This window comes from Rhinatrema bivittatum, chromosome 6 (assembly GCF_901001135.1).
Source record: "Rhinatrema bivittatum chromosome 6, aRhiBiv1.1, whole genome shotgun sequence".
Classification (NCBI taxonomy): Eukaryota; Metazoa; Chordata; class Amphibia; order Gymnophiona; family Rhinatrematidae; genus Rhinatrema; species Rhinatrema bivittatum.
The window spans coordinates 50,487,223-50,505,220 of record NC_042620.1 but is presented as its reverse complement, the minus strand read 5'-3'; the positions used below and the strand labels follow the sequence as shown (position 1 = coordinate 50,505,220).

General features: G+C 42.1%; 1 protein-coding gene across 3 annotated transcripts in view; it reads right to left on the bottom strand.

The window, feature by feature from the left end:
* RAB3GAP1 (RAB3 GTPase activating protein catalytic subunit 1) overlaps window positions 1-17,998 on the bottom strand; it is a 182,788-nt gene that overhangs the window by 55,115 nt on the left and 109,675 nt on the right. For all 3 annotated transcript variants that reach the window (XM_029605371.1, XM_029605372.1, XM_029605373.1), the window contains exons 15-18: window positions 14,727-14,899; window positions 13,600-13,654; window positions 12,616-13,002; window positions 1,541-1,678 (exon numbers count right to left, since the gene is read on the bottom strand). In XM_029605371.1, coding sequence (XP_029461231.1) covers window positions 1,541-1,678; window positions 12,616-13,002; window positions 13,600-13,654; window positions 14,727-14,899 — 753 coding nt within the window. The remainder of the gene's footprint in view (window positions 1-1,540; window positions 1,679-12,615; window positions 13,003-13,599; window positions 13,655-14,726; window positions 14,900-17,998) is intronic.

Below are 17,998 nucleotides of genomic sequence, written 5' to 3'. Positions count from 1 at the left end.
ATGCATGTCCACCATCTGCTGAAGACGGAGAATACTGGTCTCCAGCAGATGGTGGACATGCAGAGCAGGGATACATATACTCAGACATCAGCTTTGATCAGTCTCCATCTGCTGGTAGAGGTGTGGATTAACTTGTCTGAATGCTGAGAAACTGGACATTTCTATCATATTCCCTTTGCTTTCTTTCCTCCAGGGGCAACATTTTGAGTTCTTTAAGCCTACCTGTATAAGGTTTGTGTTGTAGGCTCTGTACCATTTTGGTGATTTTCCTCTAAGCTACTTACATCCTTTCAATGTTTTTATACAATGAAAACAGTTCTCAAGGCAGGACCTCACTAGTGACCCATATAAAGGTAATGTTTCTTTACACACGTCCCTGCTTCTTTCTTACAGTGGCAAACTTCAGATCATCGGAGATGATTACTCCTATGTCCTTTTCCTATTTGGCAGCTGACTGTTTCGATGCTCCTAACTGATAAGTAGCTGTTGGGTTTTTCTGCTCTAGATGCATCATTTGATTTTCCTGCACTGAAGTACAGTTTCCAGACCCCTTATGTGTTCCAGGTTTTTCAAGTCACTATTTTGCCCATGCCTTCTGGTGTTCCTAGCCTGTTACAGATTTTTGAGTCATCTGCAGACTGACAAATTTCCCTTAAGCTGTTTTCAAGTGTTAAGATATTGAAAAGAATTGATCCTTGCATCAAACTTCACTAGAGTAAATGCTAATGGCTCCAAATTCTGTTTCTTAACCCCACTCGTCAACAAGTTAATTTTCCGTTCCACTCCCATGCTGACTAGTTTGCTTACTACTCTTCCATATGGAACAGTATCAAAGGCCTTACTGAAATTCAGAGAGGTTATACTCGCCTCCCTGATCCACAGATTACCCCACTACCTACAAGTATATACATAGATGGAAAAATAAAACTACCCTAATAGTTGTTTATGGAGAATACTCTATATACCATGAAAAAAACACAGCTCTCCAACAGTAAAATTATCTTTAATGTATTATACATGGTGACCTCATACTAGGCATTATCAAAGTGTGATTGCACGCAAGTGTTTTTTCTGCCTTATATCTAATCACAGGTAGTAATTCTGATCTCAGCAACACACAACATTATATTAACATTACTCCTGTTTCCCACATGAAATGGATTCCAAAATGACAGCAGACGCCACCAAGGTCTTATGATTTAGTGGCACTGAAAGACATTGAAAGATAAGTTCAAAATTTAAAATTAATCAAGAATATTGAACGTGGGAAGACAAGAATTTTAATTGCAAAGAAATATATATAAAAAAAAATCTTAAGTAGGTTTATGCATTTGAAAAATCTGATTAAGAGATCAGCAGTACCACCACTAGCCTATGATTAGACATAAGGCAGAAAGAACGCTTGTGTGCAAGCACACTTTGATCCCTAGTATGAGGTCACCATTTATAACATAGTAAGGAGAACTTTACTGCTGGGGAGCTGTGGTGCTTTTCATGGTACACATAGATTGATTTATGCTACCAGAAAAGTACCAATTACCTTAAAAGCTTCCATATCTGAAAGCAAGCAGGCACTCTGCATCCGGGCCCGTAGGTGTGCTCCTTCTGCTGAGGTCCCCAATTTAGCCAATACCTCGGACTGCTCTTCCAGCAAATCTTCAGTCATGGGTGAAGGTTCCTGAAAAGTCAACGTCTGTAAGTCATCCTTCTAGACAGGATTCATTAAACATCGCACAAGAACAACAAGGATGACAGCTATCATAGGAGCAGCAGCGTTTTAACCTTCGCTGATACTTGAAAAGCATTTTAATGAGCATGATGTAACCTAATGAAACCCTCAAAAATCTGCTAGTGACTGCTCAAAGCGCTGGTGCTATGCAGGTAACAGCCCCTCCCCAAGAGCACCTCTATTTTCTCTGACCCCTGTGTGCTGCCACTGAAAACAGTGCACTGCTCCTGGACAAGCCCTCCAGGAGTACAGCTGTGGAAAATATTTAGAAAACTTAAACACACCAAACAAAATTTATAGGACATGGGGAAACATTGTTTTCCCTTAAAATATACTCTGTTTTTCTTTTGTGTTTTTCTGCTTTGATTTGGCTTTTCTTTTAATCCCCCTTCTTCTTCCTCTCTCCTTCCAACCTCTTCTTCACCTAACTTTACAATGCCAAGGCTGCAGTGAGTTTCCAAAACCTGGAGCAGTAGGTCTACAACCTTTTGATTTTAGTGAGCCCTCTGACAGGAGCATTCTGTACAAGTCAAGGTGATGTGGGAAACTCTGGACAGAACGCATGTGGCTGGCAGACTTATTAGGAAATGGATCAATATCTTGCTGTTTCGAAGATGTTAACGATCAGAAGAGTAAACTAAGAGATCTCTGCAATGGACTAAACATTTACAATTATTTGTTCAAATAAGAAAATCTTAAAAATGAAGAGCGCTAAATTTTTGTTCCCTAAGTGGGATAATAACTATGGAATCAACAAAGAAGGGTGCATGTTCCTGAAAACAACAAGGCAGTGTCAAACACAGCCAGCGAAATAAAGTTCAGTGAGTGCTAAACTGAAGAATCCAGACTTAGGAACTGATTTACTAAACCTTTTCTCCCATTCTGTCTCTTTGGGAAAAATGCTTAGTAAATGAGGCCCTTAAAAAGAAATGAAAGATCTATTATACTTAATCTTTTCAAAATATTTAACGATGTAAAGGTAGCAAAGCCCACTTACTCAGGTAAACACAAGTTTTGCATGCGTAAATTCCTTTTGAAAATTACTGTATTTTTCGCTCCATAAGACGCACTTTTTTCCCTCCAAAAGTGGGGGGGAAATGTATGTGCATCTTATGGAGCGAATATAAAAAAACAAAACAAAACAAACCCTAAAAATCTAACAAAATCCCCCCACCCTCCTGACTCCCCCAAGATCTGCCAATTTACTACAACCCCCCACCCTCTTGACCCCCCCCCCCCAGACCTGCCAAAAGTCCCTGGTGGTCCAGCGGGGGTCCGGGAGCGATCTCCTGGGCTTGGGCCGTCGGCTGACAGTAATCAAAATGGCACTGACGGCCCTTTGCCCTTACTATGTCACTGGGGCCGACCAATGGCAGCGGTAGCCCCTGTGACATAGTAAGGGCAAAGGGCCGTCGGCGCCATTTTGTTTACTGGCAGCCGACGGCCCAAGCCAAGGAGATCGCTCCCGGACCCCCGCTGGACCACCAGGGACTTTTGGCAGGTCTTGGGGTCAGGAGGGTGGGGGGTGGTTTCCCAGAGAAAGAAAGGTTTTCTGATCTGGGGAGTGGACCGAAATCAAAATGGCCCTCCCCAGACCCAAAAGCAAATGGGGAGAAAATAAAAAAGTTATGCACTCCCCTAATTTGCTCCATAAGACGCCCGGGGACAGAGCCAGTTTAGCACAAATTTTTTTTTTTTTTTTAAATTTTCCCCCTCTGAATCCTAGGTGCGTCTTATGGTCAGGTGCGTCTTATGGAGCGAAAAATACGGTACCTCCTAGCTGAATAACTCCATGAGGGGTGCCTGTAACAGGTGTTATCAGATGCCTTTCAACAAAAAAGGCATCCATTAACACCGTTAATTGCTAATGAGTGGAGAACATATTTTGATTACATTTACATTTTAATTTTTTTTTTTTTTGGGAAATAAAAATTCTTCTAAATAAATATTTTAGGTTAATTCCTATGCCCTCCAAAATTCAGGGCAAGGTAAAAGTTTACATACATAAAATTAGTGTACATCATTAAAAGAACAGCTGAACATAAAAAAAAAAAAAAGAATTTAAGAAAATATCTGCAGCAGAAGCCAGGACAGAAATGCACAATTATTCATAACCTGGGGCAAATGCTTGACGGAATCTCTGCTTTTAATGATTTATTTTGAATTCTGCCTGGTTAGTAATGTTGCAGATGGACAGTAGAACTGGTGAAGGAAAATGCTCATTCTCAAGTGACATCAAGACATGCAGATCTATGGGAAGGTATATCAAGAAAGTTTTGAGAAGATGAATGGAGTGTTCTAACCAGGGGTATAAATGTGAAGTACAGAGCTACTCCAGGATGAGGTGATGGTATAACTGTTACTAATTTATATTGAACTTGCCAGGTGACTGGGAACCAATATAGCAATCGAAGAACAGGGGATATATGTATCAGATAATAGCAGAGCCGTGGCATTGTGTGTTAATTATAATGGTCATAGGGTGACTTTAGGAAGACCAGTATATAAAGAATTACAGTAAACCAAGCCAGTAAGAACTAAAGCTTGGCAAAATGTTCAGAAATCATGTGTTTAGATGATATGGCGCAGAAATCACATTTTGGCAAAGGAGGCTTGAATGACTGATTTGATCTGAGGTTTCATTGAGAATGTTGGATCTAATGTTATACCTAAATTGTGAGCCTTATGTGTAATATGACGAGTCTGATAATCAAATAGAAAGGAATCGGGAACTGAAAATGGTGAAACACAGCCAGCTATCATGATCTCAGTTTTGCAGAGATTCAATGATAGTTTGTTCCCATTTGCCACCTTCTTATGGTTGAGACACACGATGAAACGAAGTGAGTAGAACATAATGGGGTAGATTTTCAAAGGGGTACGCGCATACCCCTCGAAAACCTACCCCAAACCCCCCCTGCGCGCGCCGAGCAAGCCCTGGGATGCGCGTAAGTCACGGGGCTTGCATGGAGGGACGTGTCGGGGGGCGTGCCGCAAGAGACACGGCATTTCGGGGTGGGCCCGGGGGCGTGGTTGAAGCCTCCGGACCAGCCCCCAAGGTTGGGTGATGGCGCGCCAGCAGCCTGCTGGCGCGCACAGATTTACGCCTGCTTTCCACAGGCGTAAATCTGCCAACAAAGGTAGGGGGGGGGGGTGGGTTAGGGAGGGGAAGGGAAGGGAGGGGAAGGTGAGGGGAGGCGGAAGGAAAGTTCCCTCCGAGGCCGCTCCGATTTCGGAGCGGCCTCGGAGGGAACAGGCAGCACGCGCTGGGCTCGGCGCACGCAGGTTGCACAAACGTGCACCCCCTTGCGTGCGCCGACCCCGGATTTTATAAGATACGCGCGTAAAATACGGCATACTTTTGCTTGCGCCTGGTGCACGAACAAAAGTACGCCCGCGCGTACATTTATAAAATCTACCCCAATGATTTTAATGGAAAATGAACTGAATGTCATCAAAGTACAATCTATATGTAATGCCAAGTGGGGAAAGTAGTGTGCACAGTGGCCTCAGGTAGACATTGAACAGTACAGCAGACAAAGCAGAGCCTTGAGGGACTCCAGTATTTATCGAGTGCCAAGATATTGAGGTTTAGGAGGCTATATGAATTAGTTTTGAATGTCCAGGCAGATAATGGGGCCCCTAAGAGGGATGGAGCTGATTCTACCACTCAGAAAGCATCTGAAGTATCGAATGACCAAATCTGATGTGTCAGGAGTCAACATCAAGATAATAAAGGATGTGCACCCTGCGTTGCAGCCTTGCAAATCTTCTCAATGGAAGCTAATCTTAGAGGGGCCACAGATGCTGCCAGGGCTCACATTATGAGCCCTAACATGTCCTTTTAGAGTCAGACATGCCTGGGCTTAAAAGATGATGCAATCTGCTGTCCATTTGGCTACAGCAATATCAGGCTTGTTTGGGTGAAAAGTAACAAAAAATTGAGTGGACTTTTCTAAGGGTTCTGCTTCAGAGAGAAGGCAACAGATGTTTTGTAACCCAAAGGATTCAGGGCTTGTTCAAGTTTACAAACATGAGGTCTGGAAAGATGACTGACTAGGTTAAGTGAAAATCGACCACCACCTTAGCAGTAACTTAGTGTGAATATGCACCACCCTGTCATAATGAAACTTAAATATAAGGTGGATAAGGTCTAGGGCATGCATCTCACTGATTCTGTGGGCTGAAGTGACTGCCACCAAAAACTGTGACTTTTCAGGTCAGGTACTTTAACCTATGAGTCTAAAAACTCAAGTGAATTCTCTTCAGCTGGGTAATAACACTACTGAGTTCTCATTGCTCAGTGAGCAGCTTGATGGGAGGCTTAAATTGAAGCAAATCCTACACAAATTTGAAATTTCTATAAGAGAATTCATGAATAATTTGAGAATTCTCAAACATATCTTGCAGCATCAACCATCTCGAAGATAAGTTTTGTTTTTGTGTCCTTGAGTTTGTCATAAGAATTGATAAATGTGGTATTTTCCTGAAAATAAATTGCTGGGATCAGTAGAATACTTTTGAAAATACTAATAATAATTAAACAAGCTTTAGGCCTGGATTTATTAACACCGCCGAGCTCTCTGAATCCCGCGGTAATGGGGTGGGGGACCACCAGTGATAGCTGGCATGCGTGCGATAGATTTAGAAAATAACCCCCTTAGAGTTTATATAGGAAGAGGATGAGGATCATGGGAAGATCAATGGCATGCTATAATGTCTGCTATTATTTTTGTGATTTTAGTCTCAATCCCCAGGACAGCATCCAGTTATTTATTTTTTTAAATAAAATGTGCTTCTCTTCAAGATTCCCCCCTTCCTGGACAATCACATCCACCTACAAATCTGTTCCTCTACTGATATTAACATTTCCCAAGAAAACTCCATAAAGCTTGCAGACTGAAGTTTCAGCCACTTTTGATCCAAGCATGAAATAAATGTGGAGAACATAGTTCACTTTAGCTAGATTTTTGAAAGATGATGAGTTCTGAATGTATATGAAAGATCACAAATTGGCAACAGCCACGGCTGAAGCCTTGATAATTGGGCTGTTTCAGAGTTTCAAACTGGTGCTAATTTAACCCCCTCTTGGTGCCATTAATTTAAAAATCTTAAAATTGCAACAGAGAGCGATACTAAGATAGTCATTTATTTTGCAAAACCGAATAAAATAGAACTAATCCAGAACATGGTGCCTAGTTATGTAATGCAGGAATTGGTGCTTGGCTCACAGCAGTTGGCACTGCATTTATGTATCCTGGACCTGTACAAAGAAATTGCAAAGGCTGAGATCACCTGCCACCTGTGAATGCACAGTTATGTAAGTGCCGAAGGGCTAAAGAAGGAAACAGGTGACGTGGGCACTGCAGCAGAACGAAATGAAATGCATGTTACTATAGAAACAAGGGACCGCTAGTGCCCGGCACATGGTTCCAAAGAAGGAACACCGCAGGAAACAACTGCGGCACTAGAGAGCAGAACAGAAATCAAAGGTGCTGATTAGATCCCGCTTCATGGGGCTTTGCATACGATCAATCTGCATACTTTTCACTGTATCTTTAAAAAAGATAATTTGCTCTTAATGGGATGCACTGTGCAGCAACAAGGGAGATATGATTATACATAGTTTTTATGTACTGTGTCAATGATCAATTAAAAGTTAAATCTTAAAGAAAAAAAAAAAGCCACATAGATCGGGGGGGAAATGAATGTAATGAAGATTCAAAACGGTCTATGGCACAGAAAGAGTTAAACATTTTGCATACTACAGCCTCGATCACCAATGGATATTTATAAACATTTGTATACAGACAACCAACCACGGGTGCCGCCCACTTCCTGCTTTGATTTCCACCCTTCACATATAATAGGTTCACGTGTCCACAGCCGTGCCACAACATTGTATATGCTCAGAACCAAAAGCCAGAGATGGGGCCCCAACCCCATGCCGCTCTCGGGATGCTGTAGAGAGCATTTACAACCCTGGGGGTACCATTTCCTTTTACACAGCACTCAGTGGCTGGATTTAGGGTCCATGCTTTCAGGGTTCCAGAAGGAGCCCCGGCACATGACCACCAGTCAAGGCCTGCTGCTGCCATGAATGGAGCAGGCGAGTTGGAAGGGGGATATAAAATTAGAGAAAAGAAATTTCTGACTCATGGCACCGGATTCCAGACCTGGTTCCGACTGAGCTTAGGAACTCCAAAGGAGCAGGGGGGGGGGGGGGGGGGAAGAATGCTATTAACACCTCAAAATGCTAAGTGAATTCTGCCAATAAAAATATGAACACTCTAAAATCGTATCCCAGGGAAGCTGCAATGGAAAAGGAGGATACCCACAAAGCAGCAACCTACAAGCCAAAGCTGAAAAATTATTAAAGACTTATAACCACTACTAATCAGCGAAAGAAATATTCCCTGCTCTTCCAGTTCCAGCTTTCCAGCAGTCATTTAATTTGAAGCAAAAACCAGTAAGACTCAAGCTTCAAAGAGAAGCTCAGCGAGAAGAAAATGACACAAATCCTTCCATGATACCAATACTAATGATATCAGCACCTACCAAAGGGCCTTCCTGTTACCTCTATGGGAAAGTCATGTTACATACAGGGTTCACACATTTGCTTTCCTCTATGAACAAAGTGCATATTATCCAATGTAGAAAATGTGAAGATCTTTACATCAGTGAAATAGATAGAAAAAAATACATTTTAACAAATGCAAGATAACATCACAGAGAAGAGCAACCAGACCACTGCCTCATTGACATTATAATCAGAATACTAAAAGGGAGCTTTGAATCTCTCCAAGAATGTGAGATACTGGATATTAAAATGAGCACACGCTTTGAGATAGACACAAAAGGACTAACTCCAGCTATTACCGGCAATACCTTCCTACAACTGAAAATTCTGTTCAGTTCTATCAGTTCTCACGATCTTCTGGAAGCACATCAGTGCCCTCCCCCATGCAATCCTTTTACTCTGCACCTCCTGTACAGCTTTAAAATCACCACCACCATAATACAACCCATAACTTGCTTGTATAGTTGATCATCATCTTTAGCTCTTTGCCACTGACCTGATGGAGGAAGCATAGCGCCCAAAAGCTAGCCACAAATGTATTAAATTAGTTTTATAAAAAAAATTCTAAACACAACTTAATTACTATCCTTCAGTTCTTTGTATAAGATCTTTAGAAACTCAAATGGCAGACAGGGAGTAGACAGCAAAAAGATTAATGTAAGTTAGAGATCCAGGATTAAAGACAGTTTTCCCTTTTTTCTAGATTTCTCATTGTCTTATGTTCCATGTAATTGACAACAGCTTGAATATTTTGCGCTTCAGAATATTTAAATACATTTCTAACAAGATGAATATCTGGGGGAAAGCAGAGTTGCTTACCTGTAACATGTGTTCTCTAAGGACAGTAGGATGTTAATCCTCACACATGGGTAACATCGTTTGATGAAGCCTGGCACAGAAAACTCATGTCAACGTTTCTAGAACTTTGTCTGTGACTCACTGGGCATGCTCGGTGTGCATTATACCACACGTCTACATGGGCTCCCTTCAGTGTTCTATTTCAACATTAAGAAAAAGGAGATGCCAAATCCGAGGAAAGGTGGGTGGGTTTCATGAGGACAGACATCCTGCCATCCTGAGAAAACACCTGTTATAGGTAAACAACTCTGCTTTCTGTGAGGACAAGCAGGATGGTGGTCTTCACACATGGGGAATTCCTAGCTAGAGGTTGCCCCCAAAGAAAGAAAAGGAAACCGCAAACAAATACCAACAGGCAAAACAATATTTTTGTTGGTGAGAAGCTTTTTTCGTTTATACACTTAACCTATGCAGGAAGCCTGGAATAAAAAGAACGGGCCCTAGGAGGGAAAAAGATTTGGGTTCTAAACCTCAAAATCCAAAAGACAGATTGGTAAAAGCTATTGTCACAACAGTCTTCGCTATCTAAGCAATAATGAGATGTGAATGTGTGGTGAGAACTCTATATTGCAGCTTTGAAAATCTCCATGGGGACTGATCACAGGTGAGCCACTGAAGCTTCTATGGCTTGGATAGCGCGAGCCTTGATATACTCTACCAAATTCAGCCCCACTTGGGCATACAAGAGGTGATGCAATCTTCTAGCCAATGAGATATAGTCTGTTTGGCAATAGAAATCCCAAGCTTGATTGAGTCAGAAGAAACTAAAAGTTAGGTGGACTTTCTATGAGCTTCAGTCCACTCCAGGTAGAAGGCTAAGACTCTCTCTTGCAGACCAAATTGTGCAGTGCTTGTTTACCTTGATGGACATGTGGCCTGGAAAAAATTTTTAGAAGGATGATTGGCTGATTAAGATGGAATTCAGATACCATATTAGGTCAAAACTTAGGATGGGTGTATAAGACGAACATATCGTGATAACATTTGGTATAAAGTGGATAAGTTACTAGAGTCTGGAGCTAACTGACCCTATACGTTGAAGTGACTCACCAAAAACATGACTTTCCAGGTGAGATCCTTCAAGTCACAGGACTGCAGCAGCTTCACAAGCAGTTTTCACCAGTTGAGACAGAGCCACACCAAGATACAGCAGGTGGCCTGATGGAAGGCACAAAATGGAGAGACGCTGCATAACATGGACAACTAAAGTCTGCACAGAGATGGGTTTACCCAATAGATAACCTTAGTGCCAAGCGCACTAAGGTTATCTATTGATCTTGAGATCAGATCCAGACAACTGTAAAATGTAATCAAGCAGTTTTTGGGTAGAGCAGGACAAAGGCTCTAGGGCCTTCTGTTCACACCACCCGACAAACCTCCTCCAGTTAAATCCATAAGGTTTTCTAGACATATCCAGCTGAAACAGAAGGGATGGAAAATGGAACTCGATGGTGGTAGCAGATCAATTGCCAGTGGGCACTGATGGCGCATTTCTATGGAAGAGAAACACTACCAAAAGAAAAAATGACCTAAAAATCTTAAAGGTGAATTTTAAAAGCCTAGTGCGCTCCAAAATCAGCACATGTAGGGTATACATGCACCTGCCGTATTTTAAAAGCGGCTCAACTGCACACATCTCCTGCAGCAAGCACATCTCACTCTGATTCAAAAAGAGATGTGGTGTGGGCAGCGTGTGAGCATTTTGGGTCTTGGCCAATAGATATACGCATAAATACTTATGCGTCCCAACATGCACCTAGGTCCAGTGCTGCAAAACTTCACTTCTGCTATTGACGAGGTGTAAGTCTAAATAAAACCAGTTCCAAGCTTTGCAGAAGGGTTTGAGGGATCTGGGTTAACTGGGGGGAGTACAGGCTATTAAACCTGGGGGGTGGGGTTATCTTGAGGACCTGTCCCTATACACTGGATGAACTGGTGAAACTGGTTATGGCAAGGACGTGCGCCAGTTTTAAAATTCCCTGACTTGCGAATCTGAAATCCAATTTATGCAGTTGGGTGTGCACAAGCTTAAAATTGTCCATACTTCTGTATGTGTCCAAGCTATTTTATAATGTGCGCGCAAGTTATAAAATCCCCGTGTCCCTGAGCAGGCTCATATGTGTGTCTGTTTGAAAGTTACAATATCTTACAGAAAACTATGAGGAACGAGAGCGCAGGACAGTGTGACAACCTATCCAATTATCTGGAAAAAATTACCAAAAACCCAAAAAGAGGAGGGTGAAGTACCACACGGTGATCAAAGAACTCCACAGAAAAAGAAATATTAAAGGGACCTTGCATGGATGTGTAATCCAATGGCATGTGTGGGCATGCCCAATAAGGCATAGTCTATCTTCTGGAAACATTGCCATACTTTTCAATGACTAGCTCCCATGCATGAGGGCTGCCATCCTGCTTGTCCTCAGACTGAAAAAAACATGCTCTCCAGGCTGGTTGTTCTAGTGGTGCAGAAATTAATTATTCACTGACATGCACTCCTCACTTTAACTGCCTATACCAATAGATGGCTTAAATGACTTCTGAGGGGGGTTTGGTGCTGCTACCTGATTTATAAGCTGTCACTGACAGAAACTTTACTGGACATTGCATCACTATTCCAACCAGCAAAAGAAAAGAATGTAATAGTCAGGAGATTTAATCAGAGCAATCTCCCATAACAAAAGGGTGTGCAAAATCACTGGACATTGAATTGAAAGAATAAAAAGATCTTATTCATTTTTAACACACTACCCAAATTAAATAATTTTATGACAGCAGATTTATCACTCAACACAGCTTTATCCTACACTTGTGAATTTTGATAGTCAATTTACTTCTGGTATCCTTAATTAAACAACTGCTCTGAGGTCTTGACAATATTATAGTGGAGTGGAAGAGTAACCTAGTGGTTACAGCAGGGGGCTGTGAACCAAGGAAGCCAGGGTTCAAAATCCAGCTACTGCTCTTTGGGACCTGTTGGGACCTTGGGCAAGTCACTTCAACCTCCATTGCCTCAGATTATGAGCCCTTTGGTACCTGAATGAATGTAATCCACTTTGAAGTGTCTGAAAGGCAGAATATAATTAAATAAAATATAGGAAGGCAGGATGATTTGCCACCTTTGATAATGAAAGTGCGATTAAAAGAAAATAGGGTAAAGCTGTATAACAGTGCAACTGTGATAATCACTCAAAATGGGGTCAATTGGCTTGTGAATCATTCCTAACCTGGTTTGTGTACTGGGACAAAATTTCAGAACAAAATTGCAAAACGTATGCACAAAAGAGAGTGGCAGCTTCACATTATGCCACACCAGAGCTTTTGTGGGATATTTTCAAGAATGATCCGATGATTCTAGGAAAATATCTTTCCACTGATTTTAAAAAGGAAGAAAGAAATATCAGGTCACCAAAAAGTATTTTAATGTTCTGTGAACAAACTTTCTAACCTGTGTTACCGGGATGTACAGAGGTTCCCCAGAATGCAGCAGCGTGAGCTTTCCAGACTGATGAAGGCGACCTTCTGGTTTCAAGTTGGGAGGTTCTTTGTTTCCTTCTTTTGGGGTGCTTTTCTTCACCCCCTCTTCACCATTTCCTTTCATTTCCTCCGTATCACTTAAACATTCAAAAAACTCTTCTTCACTGTCACTCCAGGAGTCCCAGGATTTTCCCGTCTCCCCCTTTTCTTTCTGATGGTCAGTGCTGGAATGATCGCCTACGCTGCCAACATCTCTCGATGATCTTGTATCCAAGAACTTACTTGGAGAGCAGACTGAATTATTTCCTTTCTTCCCTTCATCTCTTGCCTTCTTTCTTTCAATACAACAATTTAGCATCTGTAACAAAATCCTCAAGTTAAGTAAAACCTTTGCGTACAGCAAGAAGGAAGTAACTTGAACATGACCTTGTGAAAACTATTTTAGTCAGAATTGCTTATTCAAAATTGAAGAATACTGCATGCTTGTATATGGGCTATTAAAGCATGCACATTTATCAGCTCAGCAGTGAGGATGAATTTACAGTCAAGGTATCACACAGTTCCACAGCTAATTTAGTTCCAAAGAGAGATCAGTTCAATTTATTTCAAAGTACACATTTGGAAAAAGTATTTGTTTATGAACCTGCAGAGAAGCAAAAAAAAAAAAAAAAAAAAAGGCATGCAGAATTTGACAATTATTTTCCCTAGTAAAAAAAAAGTCCTTTTTGACTCAAAGATAATCCATGAAAGCAAATTCTGGATAAGAACATCTCTTACAAAAACAAAAATTCAACCAATATCATCTTAACCTCCAGGAACTCAATCCAATTTAATTTTATAAATGTTTGCTTTTGTGGCATGTTATACAGAAGCTGGTAAAGTATTTTAGTATGTTTTTTCCTTACATAAGCTTGTTTCTTTCAAAAGCAAAATTCGTCTACATTGCAAATTTTACCTGGAGTTTCTGATGCAGTAAGCAACATTTCAGATCTGGGGGTCCATTAATTAACCTACAAAGAAGGGAAAAAGCCACTGAATATATAGTACGGCAACTGAAAGCTATATATTATCATAATTACCAGGACGTTAAAAACAATACAGGAATGTTAGACTCATCTATAGGTAAAAAGAAAGAAAAGTTCTGCCTACTTTCCTTATGAGCAGCACTTCCCATCAAGGAGGATCATTCCCTCCACAAACACATTTCAACATTACACAACCAGGAAGCATCATTGTTCACCAAGTCCATTTTAGGGTGGCAGGCAACAATAGCTCTACACTGAACACCTAGCAGAGGGGGAAACTGACATACATGGCCACACGTGTTTACCTGAGCATTTAGTTATGCTGAAGCTCACTGGGAAGGGCACGATATCCCATGGCCTAAAATTCTTATACTCACAGTGTAAACTGGGGTACATGTTCCAGGCCACAATGATTGGCTCTTTTCTGCCACCGCTGTAGTCAGCTATGAGGCTATAAATACATTTCCTTCACGTAGCTTTTGTCATTACCCGACTAATCATGGTGGAGGCTGCAGCATGCATTAGAAATGCTTTGGAAGAAGCACAGCTCTCCATTTGGTCGTTACTTCAGGGTCTGATAACTAATATTACAATGTTAAATGTTAATATGCTGCTGCCGTTTCAGCTTTTCATGGTATTAACAATGTTATCACGTGCCATTCTCTGCCACTTGCTTTATCCTCATCTGACTACCTTATAGGACTTGATATAGCCAGGGTCTACATCTTAGTCATTGTAGGCAAAAGTTTAAGGAAGTTTTACAGAAGAATGTTAATCATTTTGTTCTACAGAATGGCATCTTCCCCCAAAGCAAGAACATAGCTGAAGCCCCCGACCTCTGTACCAGCAGGAAGGCCAACACGTCACATGCTGAAGGGCAAAAATGATTTTTATTAAATATTTTCAACTGCTTGAAGCATAAAACTAAATGAATTTAATGGAAGGTCTTCATATCCAAAAGAAACATTTCTACCAAGAGGAATGGCTGCTTTAAAATCTCAAAACGTAACTTAAGCAACTTACAATATTCAATTGATAAATCATTTAATGCTCTTACCCTGGAATAAGATAATTGTTTTCCCATCTGTAGCGCATTTCCAGTACAAACTCCTGCCACAGGTGTGCTACCCCTTTCACACCTCCATGATAGAAGTTAACCATACACAGGCACAAAGCCAGCTTGTATGTTAGACTATCTGAGGGTGCCGATTTGAACTGACTGAAGAGGTTCTAAACGTGAAGAAAAAAATAATTTTAAAAAATACCAAAAATATGCTACATGTGTGAATATGTTTTTAACAAAGATAAAGGCTTTCTACAGATAAAACAAAACTACCATTTTTCCCCATAGACAAAGAATTGGAGAAAAGCTTTAGTGAATCAGGCCCATGGCTAGGTATGGTACTGCAAATGTACAAATAGATGTATTGATTGAAAGACACTTATTTCAGCACATTAGATCACATGATTTTAAAAAGTGAAATTGGGCTGATAATTGATAACTAAGAAGAATTTTCAAAAGCCATTTAGCTGGGTAAAAGGGTTGTCTGAACACTGCCTATATCCTGTATATGGGTAAAAGTATGCACGGGGATAAAAAATGCACATATTTTTAGCCATGGGAAAATTAGGTGGGCTTAGGTCAGGGAAGGCAGCACAGAGTTTTACATTTTTAAAACTATTATGCATTGTTTTTCAGGGGAAAAAGGAAGTGCAAATCTCTGGAGTTTCTTTTATCCAAGCAATTTCCAAAAAGGGAAGTATGCATATACATTCCCTTTGAAACTGATGCAAAATCTGTGAGGGAAAGCACCCATGGACTTTGGGAAAATGACCCCCTAAGAGTAAAAGTGACATTGCACAGTGTAATCTTTTCAAACACTTCACACATACACTTTCTGGGGCTGGCCGAGTGGCAATCCCTGGGAGGAAAGGAAGTCTCAATCATTGCTTTTCATTAATGCCTGCTGGCTGAAATCATGGCCCATGGCTACATGCTGTGACGGAAACTGGGCTGCATGGACTAGCACTGCAATGGCTGGGCTGAAGTGGGAGAAGAAACAAAAACCAAGGGGAAAACTCCAGGTAGCCGTGAAAGGAAAATTGGTTCTTACCTGCTAATTTTCATTCCTGTAGTACCACGGATCAGCCCAGCCTGCTGGGTTATGCCTCCCCTTCCCGCAGATGGAGACAGAAAAACTAAGTACGGTGCACCCCCTGTAGCCCCCTTCAGTATAAACAGTATCAAAGCAGAAAAGGAATTTGAACTGGTAACAGGAATCCAAATTCAAATGGCTAAACCAAATCTATGAAAAATCAACCATGTACAAAATAAGAGCACTTGTGAAGTCTTCACCCTGCTGTGTAGTATGACAGTAAATTAAAAGTTTTGAGCGGATCCAAAACATTTCAGAACATGTAATCTGGGCAGGCGTCTGGGCTGATCCGTGGTACTACAGGAATGAAAATTAGCAGGTAAAAACCAATTTTCCTTTCCCTGTACGTACCCGGATCAGCCCAGACTGCTGGGATGTACCCAAGCTGCCTTACATAGGGTGGGACCTAGAAAGCCCTGCTCGAAGCAGACTGCTTCTGAAACTCTCTGTCGGGAGCCCTAACATCCAAGCGGTAATGCCGAGCAAAGTATACAAAGATTTCCAAGTCGCCATCCTACAGATCTCCTGGGGGGAAACCAACTGACTTTCTGCCCAGGATGCAGCTTGAGACCAAAGCGAATGAGCCTTAAGACCGTTTGGAACCGCTCGCCCGTGACATATGTACACCGAAGCAATAGCTTCCTTCAACCACTGGGCAATGGTGGTCTTGGAAGCCTTATGCCTTTTCTTAGGACCCGCTCCACAAGACAAAAAGATGATCCGACAGACAAAATTCATTAGTGACCTCCAAATAACGCAGAAGTGCCCGCCTGACATCCAACATCTTCAATTCACGTGCATGCGGAGAATCTTGATCCAAATCTGAAAACACAGGCAACTCAACTGACTGATTCACATGAAAGGCTGATACAACCTTAGGAAGAAAAGATGGCATTGTTCGCAGCAAAATGACGGAATCTGAAAACCTAAGAAAAGGTTTGTGACAAGATAGAGCCTGAATCTCAGAAACTCTCCGAGCCGAGCAGATAGCCACCAAAAACACCATTTTGAGCATAAGATCCTTTAAAGTAACGCGCCTGAGCGGTTCAAAAGGAGGTTCACACAACGTTCGAAGGATCAAATTCAAACTCCAAGAAGGACAAACAGCCTGGAGGGGTGGATTCAAGTGCTTAGCACCTCTAAGAAAAAACACACCACATCAGGATGAGCCTCTATGGACACTCTCCTTCCACCTTCCCTTGTAAACAGCCTACAGCCGCCACTTGAACCCTTAGAGAACTGAAAGCTAACTCCTTCGCCAAACCATCTTGTAAGAAGGCTAGAATGTGGACTATCGAGGCATGCCTAGGGGAAACTTCCGACCTACTACACCAAGATTCAAAAACTTTCCAGACTCGGACATATGTAAGAGAGGTTGAAGTTTTGCGAGCCCGCAAAAGAATGGAAATCACCGGATAACCCTTCTTTCTCAACTGTCGCCTCTCATAAGCCATGCCACTAGACAAAAGCGATCCACCTGGTCAAAAAATACTGGACCTTGCCTCAGGAGATTTGGAAGATGACCCAGACGGAGTGGGCCGTTCACTGCAAGGTTGATGAGATCTGCGAACTTCGGCCTCCATGGCCATTCCGGAGCCACCAGAACCACCGTCCCCAGATGGGCCTCTATTTTTAAGACCTTACCCACCAGGGGCCAAGGAGGGAAGGCGTAGAGCAGAATGTCGTGGGGCCATGGAAGGACAAGGGCATCCACTCCTTCCGTTCCATGCTCTCTTTTGCAACTGAAGAAGCGCAGTGCCTTGGCATTCCCCTGAGTCGCCATTAAATCCAAATGGGGAATCCCCCACTGATGAGTTAACAACTTGAACGCCTCTTCGGACAGCTCCCACTCTCCGGGATCCAGTCTCTGACGACTCAGAAAATCCGCCTGAATGTTGTCTACCCTGGCAATGTGAGAAGCCGTTATCCGGAGCAGATTTCTCTCCACCCAGGCCATGAGCTCGTCCGCCTCCACTGCCACGAGATGGCTCTTTGTTCCTCCTTGCCATTTAACGTATGCCACAGTCGTCACATTATCGGAGAGCACTCTCACCGAGCGATGATGAATGAGAGGCAGGAACTTCTGCAAGGCCAATCATACTGCCCGTGTTTCCAGACAATCGATGGACCATTGCGCTTCCTGCTGTGTCCATTGGCCTTGCGCCGCTTGAGA